At 40.4% G+C, this 9,285-nt stretch overlaps 1 protein-coding gene across 1 annotated transcript; it reads right to left on the bottom strand.

Annotated features, from left to right (window-relative positions):
• Positions 1-1,685: 1,685 nt before the first annotated feature.
• On the bottom strand, positions 1,686-4,433 carry PCDHB14 (protocadherin beta 14). Its single transcript, XM_058542567.1, has one exon. It carries the CDS (start codon positions 4,295-4,297, stop codon positions 1,901-1,903), a length of 2,397 nt encoding a protein of 798 aa, XP_058398550.1. The 5' UTR covers positions 4,298-4,433; the 3' UTR covers positions 1,686-1,900.
• Between the last annotated feature and the right edge of the window lie 4,852 nt (positions 4,434-9,285).

Raw genomic sequence — 9,285 nt, 5'->3', positions numbered from 1 at the left:
TCCCTTTTATCCTCTTAAAAAAATCTTACTGACTCTCCTGACTTTTTGATTTTTGCTGATCTGCAAGAGTTATTTGAATAATCTAAATACTAATCCTTCTCAGTTAAGATGCTGCAAGTAGCTTCTGTCAGTCTGTCATATGCTAGCTTGCCTGTGCTATCCTCTAGTTTTGAGGTAGTAATATTTGTCAAGTTTTATCTTTATTTTTTTGTACTTTTAAAGTCTTGTTTAAGAAATTCAAACTGATAGTAAGGTCATAAATATATTTTTACCTAGATTTATTACATTTTTTCCCATTAAAGTATTTCAGATTCACCTCTTAGATCCATATGAAGTTTATTTTTAGATGGTATGAGATGAGGATTTTGTATCTTTATGAAGGGAGCCAATCTTCCCAATAACATTTGCTGAGTAATCATTATTGCCCCTACCCTCAGTGACCAAATTCTCTTCTATAAAAGGATCTGAACCTGGATTCTATTTTATCTGGCAGTCTACAAGTTTGTTCCTGAATTATTCAAATAGGATATTCTGTTCTTATCTATTCTTATTCTTATGCATAAGAAACATAAGATTTGCTTCTTATGACTCTGAGGGACAAAGAGGGTCCAAACATTCTTTTTCAGGATTTTATTGCTTAAATGTCTATTTAAATGAAATTCTCACAACTAGTAAATATCTATTGCAACACAAAATAAAACCAATAAAAATAGTGTGAAGCAAAGAACAAATGATTCCTAAGGAAATTGAAATTTGTCTCACTTATTTCACAATGTCAAGTAAAATTCCATTTTACTACATCATTTAGTCTATAATATTTAATTTTATGAGAGAAATTATAGAAATGTCTATGCGCAGTAGCTTTAAATCCACACTACATTCTAGCTATCAAAATCTCTACTATAATCCTCTGTTGAACTGTCCACTTTTAGACTGGAGACTTTATAATTTGTAACACCATTAGGCATTTAAAACCATAAATACAGACCCATTCTTTCTTTGTGGATAACTGAGAGAGGCCACAAAGTATTAAGGACTTTCTGTATTTACTCTTAAAAATCAATTGGAAACTGAACCTAATTTATTTCTTTAACAGTTTAAATTTTCATTTTAATTTCTTAAGAAGTTTTTATCTGTAATATTCTGAGGGAGGGTTATTTTACTCAAGATGATACTATGAACTACATTCTAGCTAAGTAATGATCAATATAAAATAATACAAATTTAAACTAGCAGACATGGCATATTTAAAGAAAACAAAATAGCAATATCAAGACCAAGAACATTATAAGACTCCTCCCCACAACAGCATCAACAACAACAACAAAGGAAAATTACTTAGAAATCAATAATTTCCAATGTGATCACTTCTATTTTGTCATAAAGTGAAAAACACTACATAACAAAAAGCAAACAAATAAGGTACCTGAGTACTGAATATGGAGAGGTTGCATTTTTTACCCTTTATGATGAAAATTTTCAAAGCAAATAGTCCAATAAAGTCCAATATACTTTCCACCCAGATCCAATAGCATTTTTTATTTTTCCTTTGATGAAATGTCTAGAAGTAAATTACATATATTGTGGCATTCGCTTTTAACATTTCAGTTTGCACCTCCAAATAATCAATAACATTGTCTTGCATAACTGCATTATCACAACAAAAATATTAGCGATAACTCTGTTAATATTTTTGACCAAATAAAAAAAAACACAGAAAGTGCACAGATTATATTTCCATGTCATTATAGCCACTAAAAAAAGATTTTTAAAGCAACTGTGAGGAGACTGTAAGAAATGATAATACATGCAACTATAGTGCAACCTAAAATCTATTACAGATAGGCAAAAACTAGATGCTTTCTGCTAAGAATAATAAAGAAGTTTAAAATAAATTATTTTATTGACTGTTGAATCCAAAGCTATTCCTAAAGTTCTCATTTCCTGCCATATTCCCACCAGTATCATGGACTGGAAGACTGGGGATAATCGGCTTCAGAAATCTAAACTCATTTGTCCCAGTACCTCCCCTCAGACACACCTCATACTGGTAGCTCTGGGACAGGGTCCCGGTACCGCTGACGTCCACCAGGTGGCCCGGAAAGTGGCCCTCAGGCACCGAGCAGCGACCCAGCGAGGCGGCCCTGCTCCTCCCGCACAGCCGCACCGCGATGAACGCGAGCACCGAGAAGAGGAAGAGCGACGACACCGCGGCCAGGGCGATGACCAAGTAGACGGTGAGCGGGTCGGCCTGCGCCTGCTCGGCCGCCGCCTCCGGCAGCGGCAGGTAGGGCTGCGAGAAGCCGTCCACCAGCAGCACGTGCAGCGTGACGCTGGCCGAGCGCGGCGGCTCGCCGTTGTCCTTGACCAGCACCAGCAGCCTGTGCTTGGGCGCGTCGCGCTCGCTCGGCGGCCTGGCCGTGCGCACCTCGCCGTTGTGCGCCCACACGCCGAACAGCCCGGGCTCCGTGGCCTTGAGCAGCTGGTACGACAGCCAGGCGTTCTGGCCCGAGTCGCCATCCACCGCCACCACCTTGCTCACCAAGTAGCCCGCCTCGGCCGCCCTGGGCACCAGCTCGGTGCAGGGCGCCGAGCCGTTCTGCAGCGGGTAGAGCACGAAGGGCGAGTTGTCGTTGTCGTCCAGCACCAGCACGCGCACCAGCGCCTGGCTGCTCCGCGCCGGCGAGCCTCGGTCTGTGGCGCCCACGCCGAACTCGAAGGCCTGCAGGGCCTCGTAGTCCAGGGACCTCAGGGCGAACAGGTGCCCGTTGTCCGCGTTGATGGACACGAGGGAGGCGAGGGGCAGGTGCGGGTCGTGGGGCGGCAGCAGCGAGTAGGTGACCTGGGCGTTGGCGCCTGCGTCTGCGTCTGTGGCGCTGACGCTGCCGATGTGCAGGGCGGGGCTGTTGTTCTCGCGGACCCGCAGGGTGTAGGAGGTTTGGGTGAAGGCGGGGGCGTTGTCATTGACGTCGGAGACCAGCACGGTTATGCTGTGCTCTGTTTTCAGCCTGGGTGTCCCCGAGTCGGTGACAGTGATGGTGATGTTGTACTCGGCTCTCATCTCTCTGTCCAGTGCTTTTTCAGAAACCAGAGTAAAAAAGTTCTTGAAGGTTGGTTTCAGGAAAAAGGGGAGGTCATCTTGAATAGAGCAAACTATCCTCCCGTTGTCCCCAGCGTCTTGATCTCGGACACTAAAAAGAGCGACAAGGGTCTCTGAGGAGTTCTCTGGAATTATCTTTGTAATTGACGACATGGTCACTTCTGGTGGATTGTCATTTATATCTATTACTTTAACCAGAAGGGTGCATTCTTCTGAAAGACCCCCGCCATCTGTTGCCTGAATATTTATAGTGTATGACTGTATTACTTCAAAATCCAGGCGTGATCTCAAATGTACTTCCCCAGATATTGGATTGATTTCAAATGTTTTACGAATATCTTCTGATGCATGCAACAATGTGTAAGATATTTCCCCATAATTTCCTGCATCCAAATCCTTAGCAGAGATGGTGATAATCCAGGAGCCAACGGGTGTGTCCTCCAGGACCTGCACCTCATAGAGCCTCTGAGGAAATTCAGGGGCGTTGTCATTGACGTCCAAGACCTTGATGAGAACCAAAGTTGTCCCAGTCCTGGGTGGGGATCCACCATCCAGTGCTGTGAGTGTTAATCTGAGCTCCAGCTTATCCTCGTGATCCAACGCTCTGTCCAGGACCAGTTCTGGGTATATTTTTCCATCACTGCTGTCTCGAACTTTAATGTAGAAGTGAGAATTGGGGCTAACTGTGTAGTTTTGGAGACTATTGCTTCCTATGTCCAAATCTTGGGCACTCTCCATTAGGAATGTGGTTCCGATAGTGGTACTTTCTGATATTTTAATAAGTATTTCCTTGTCCAGGAATGCAGGGGAGTGATCATTTATATCTTTGACATGCAGCTCAGCCCGAAAAAACTGTAAAGGGTTTTCCAATACCACCTGAAAATGCAGCACACAGGGCTCGGTGGAGCCACACAGCTCTTCTCGGTCCAGTTTCTCATTTAGGACCAAATCCCCAGTCAGCAAATCGAGGTGCAAATGCTTTTTATTATCCTCAGACACTACCCGGGCTTCCCTTGAGGACAGCTCCTCCACCCCAAGCCCCAGATCTTTTGCCAGATTGGCCACAAAAGAGCCAACTTCTGTTTCCTCTGCCACAGAATAGCTCACAGATTCAAGACCCGCCTGAGACAATCCCAGCAAAACAAAGAGAATCAGGACTTGCCTTTTCTGCAGAGCGAGCGCCCCTCTGATCGCCATGCTTCCTTCAGGCAACTTCTTTTGTGGAAAAATTTAAATTCAGCGCCAATTTTGGAAGCTGAAGCCCTGATTTTTTACTGAGAACCCCCTGGTGGGTAAATAGCCCTCCAGCAGCTCTGTAGAAGAAGCTCCTTTAGTACCTTCCTTTTCAGTGGGTTGGATGTTCTCTCTTCCCCTGAATAATGGAGCCCACAGTGTTGACCATGCATCATTTTCATCTTATCCTGCAGCGCCACCATGTGTCTCTATGAATCCTTTTTCAGTAAGAATTTTTTTCTCTTTGAACAAGTAATTCATGAATACATCTGGAGTATTTTAAAGCAAATCCCAGAATCATGTGTTTTTACCTCTAAATATTTCACTAAGTATTTCTAATAGACAAAGTCTTTTAAAATATAACTTTTAAAATATAACTATGATACCACAATCGACAAATTTACCAATAATTCCTTGATACAATTTATACACAGTCTGTGTTTGGTTTTCCCCAAAATGTTTTCTACTGTTGATTTGTTTGAATCAGGATCCAAAGAAACTCCATATAGTACATTTAATTAGCTATGTTTTGAATGCCTGTCAAGAAGAATCCATTAAAATGTTCTGAACTGAAGAAGTAATATTTTATTTAGGCCATTTCTTGAGTAATTGCAAATATATTCTCTCCTCCACTCTTGTAAATACTTGTTGAATCAGTTAATTATAGTTAGTAATGTCATTTCTTTTTTCACCAATATATTTTTAAAACTACACATGTAAGGACATGACATAAATAAGATAGAGATAATCCTTTATGGAGCTCACAGGCTAGAAAATTTGGCAGACAAGTAACTAAAATATGTCACAATGTTTTCATAGGTAAAGAGTAATATAGAAATACCTAGAAGGGACATCTTGTACCTAGGAGGCAGCATTGTGTAGTGGTTATGGACATGGATTCTGGAACCAAAATATCTACATTAGAATCCTAGTTCTGCCACTCACTATCTTCAGACTTGGGCAAGTTATGTACCTCTGTTTCCTTACCTGTAAAATAGGGACAATAATGGTATTTACCTCCTAGGATTATTATCGTAGGAATCTAATGAGTTAATATTTACAAAGTGGCTAGTAAGTGCTAGTTAAGTGTCTGTTAAAAATAAAACAAATAAAATCTAACACAGATTTTTGGACATCATTGAAAGCTTTCCTAAGGTAGTAAACTATAAGTTGTGATCTGAAGGAGCTAGCCAGGAGAAGGAGGAGTGTTTCAGACAGACATTTTTTTGTTTGTTTGTTTGTTTTATTGATGTTTTAATAGTTTTTAACGTTGTGAAATTTTGAGTTGTACATTTTTGTGTGTCCATCACCATATATATGTCTCCCTTCACCCCTTGTGCCCACCCCCACCCCCATTGCCCCTGGTAACCACAATACAGTTTTCTCTGTCCGTGAGTTGGTTTATATTCCACATGTGAGTGAGATCATACAGTGTTTGTCTTTCTCTTTCTGACTTACTTCACTTAACATAATACCCTCCAGGCCCATCCATGTTCTTGCAAATGGATGATTTTGTCTTTTTTTATGGCTGAGTAGTATTCCATTGTATATATATATACCACATTTTCTTGATCCAATCGTCAGTTGAGGGACACTTAGGTTGCGTCCACTTCTTGGCTATAGTGAATAATGCTGCAATGAACATAGGGGTGCATAAGCCTCTTTGGATTGTTGATTTCAGGTTCGTTGGCTAGATTCTCAGTAGTGGGATGGCTGGATCATAGGGCATCTCTATTTTTAATTCTTTGAGGAATCTCCATACCGTTTTCCATAGAGGCTGCACCAGTTTGCATTCCCACCAGCTGTGTATGAGGGTTCCTGTTTCTCCACATCCTCTCCAACATTTGTTGTTTTTTGTCTTGGTGATTATAGCCGTTCTAACGGGCGTGAGGTGATATCTTAGTGTTGTTTTGATTTGCATTTCCCTGATGATTAGTGATGTTGAACATCTTTTCATGTGCCTATTGGCCATCTGTATATCTTCTTTGGAGAAGTGTTTGTTCATTTCCTCTGCCCATTTTTTGATAGGGTTGTTTGTTTTCTTGTTGTTCAGTTGTGTGTGTTCTTTATATATTATGGAGATCAACCAATTGTCAGATATATGTTTTGCAAATGTTTTCTCCCAGCTGGTGGGTTGTCTGTTCATCTTGATTCTGGTTTCATTTGTCTTGTAGAAGCTCTTTAATCTGATAAAGTCCCACTTGTTTGTTTTTTCTTTAGTTTCCCTAGTGTGGGTAGGCATGTCATCTGAAAAGATTCCTTTATGACGAATGTCAAATAGTGTGTTGCCTATATTTTCTTCTATGAGTTTTATAGTTTCAGGTCTCACCTTCAGGTCTTTGATCCATTTTGAGTTAATTTTTGTGAATGGTGATAGCAGAAGGTCCACTTTCATTCTTTTGCATGGGGCTGTCCAGTTTTCCCAACACCATTTATTGAAGAGACTTTCCTTTCTCCATTGTATGTTCTTAGCTCCTTTGTCAAAATTAGCTGTCTGTATATGTGTGGTTTTATTTCTGGGCTTTCAATTCTGTTCCATTGATCTGTATGTCTGTTTTTGTACCAGTACCATGCTGTTTTGATTACTATTGCTTTGTAGTATGTTTTGAAGTCAGGGATTGTGATGCCTCCTGCTTTGTTCTTTTTTCTTAGGATTGCTTTAGCTATTCGGGGGCTTTTGTTGCCACATATGAATTTTAGTATTCTTTTTTCTATTTCTGTGAAGAATGTCCTTGGGATTCTGACTGGGATTGCATTGACTCTGTAGATTGCTTTAGGTAATATAGACATTTTAACTATGTTTATTCTTCCAATACATGTGCATGGGATGTCTTTCCATTTCTTTATGTCATCATCGATTTCTTTCAATAACGTCTTGTAGTTTTCATTGTATAGGTCTTTCACCTCCTTGGTAAGATTTATTCCTAGATAGTTTATTCTTTTTGATGCAATTGTAAATGGTATTATCTTTTTGAGCTCTCTTTCTGTTAGTTCGTTATTAGCATACAGAAATGCAACTGATTTTTGTAGATTGATTTTGTACCCTGCGACTTTGCTATAGTTTTTGATTATTTCTAATAGTTTTCCAACGGATTCTTTAGAGTTTTCTATATATAAAATCATGTCATCTGCAAATAGTGAGAGTTTCACTTCTTCGTTACCTATTTGGATTCCTTTTATTCCTTTTTCTTGCCTAATTGCTCTGGCCAAAACCTCCAGTACTATGTTGAACAGGAGTGGTGAGAGTGGGCAGCCCTGCCTCGTTCCTGTTCTCAGAGGAATGGCTTTCAGTCAGACAGACATTTTGAGGAACGGAGAAAAGTTCAGTACGCCCTGAACTTTAAACCATGAAAGGGGAGAACTTAAAAATGAGACTGGGAAAAAATCAAGGTGAGGACATAAATGATTATATAGGTTATATCATGCACTTTATAATTTATCCTAAGGGCAATTAAAACACAATGTGGGATTTTAAGCATTTGCTGACATGATCACATCCGCATTTTTGAAAAATCAGTTTGGCCAAAGTATGGAGACTCAATTTCAGGGGAATGACTAGAATCAGAGAGACCAGTTAGGGGATGATGGTAGCCTGGGTGAGGTGATGCTAGTGTAGATGGGGAGAAGAGGGATGATTAGAAAGATATTTAGGAGATAAAAGTATTTAAGTCCAGGTGATTGATAGGCTGCATTGGGAGAAAAAGAGGAAAGACTCAAGGATGATTAACACACATCTGGATGGGCAACTGGATGGCTACTGGTGTCATTCACTGAGACAGAACACAGAAAAGAAACAAAACAAAATTGAAGTGGAAAAAGATGAAGTCAGTTTTGGACATGCTGATATTGAGGTAAGTACCTATGGGCTATGTATGTGTGTGTGTGTGTGCATATGCACATGCCTGTGTATATTTGCATGTGTGTACATATATAACAGAAGCACAGGATATAAATCTGGGCTGCAGATATGGACTTTGGGATTCATTAGCATGTACATGGTGATTGAAACCATGAGAGCTCTAAGATAACCAAGCTAAAGTGTATCAAGTAAGGATAGAAGAGGCTTAGCACAGAACTCTGAGAAACACCTTCATGAGAAGAGAGAGGAAAAGAAGTATCTTTTAAAAGACGAGGAAGGCCCAGAGTGCAGAATCATGAAACCAAAAGCAAAAACCATTTCAAGGAGATGATGAAGATCAACAGTAGCAAATGCTTCAGAAAATTCGAGAAAAATAATTATTAAAATTATCCAGGGGATTCAAGAAGATGATCATTGTGGAGGATTCTGATAGATGTCTGCCAAAATCTGTTCCCTTTCTTTACATAATAGAACTGTACCCAGGCACATGGCTACTCAGATAGATTGCCTGTCCCAGCCTCCCCTGTAGTGAAGTGTGGCCAAGTGAATTAAGTTCTCACAGATTGTGCATAGAACTTTTGTTTGCCTCTCCTGGGTCTGAAATGGAAGACATCTGGATGTGTCCCCTCCCTCCCAGCCAGCTAGAACCCAGTTGTGGCAGTGACCCAGCTACAGTCATGCAGATTATGACATTGCAATAGGGGATGTAGGAGCAATTACCTGGGACAAAATTTGGTTCCAAAAGGACTGAAAGGAGCAAAGCTGCCCTATCTACCCAACATTTATATCGGAACTGTCACAAGAAAGAGATACAGACTTTTAGAAGCCAGTGTGTAGTTGCACTGCTTTGTTTCTGCAGTTTAACCTTACCAAACTTACACAGAAATTTATAATCACCTCTACAATGGCAGTTTCAGTAGAGTGGTTATGATGAAAATTAGATTGCACTCGGCTCAAAAGTGAGAAGGATAAGGAAGTAAAAATGACAATCTTTTCCAGAAAGTTGGCTGTAAAAGAAAGAAATAGATCAGTATCTGGAGGAAAATTTAGACTCAAGAGGGTTTTTTTAAAGCCTAGAGAAACTTGAACTTAT

The sequence above is a fragment of the Diceros bicornis genome, chromosome 1 (assembly GCF_020826845.1).
Source record: "Diceros bicornis minor isolate mBicDic1 chromosome 1, mDicBic1.mat.cur, whole genome shotgun sequence".
Lineage (NCBI taxonomy): Eukaryota > Metazoa > Chordata > Mammalia > Perissodactyla > Rhinocerotidae > Diceros > Diceros bicornis.
The sequence above is the reverse complement of the archived record's forward strand: the minus strand, read 5'-3'. Positions and strand labels throughout refer to the sequence as shown.

Coding starts and splice junctions, on each gene's coding strand:
- PCDHB14 (XM_058542567.1), bottom strand. CDS start 4,297: ATGGCGATCAGAGGGGCGCTCGCTCTGCAGAAAAGGCAAGTCCTGATT.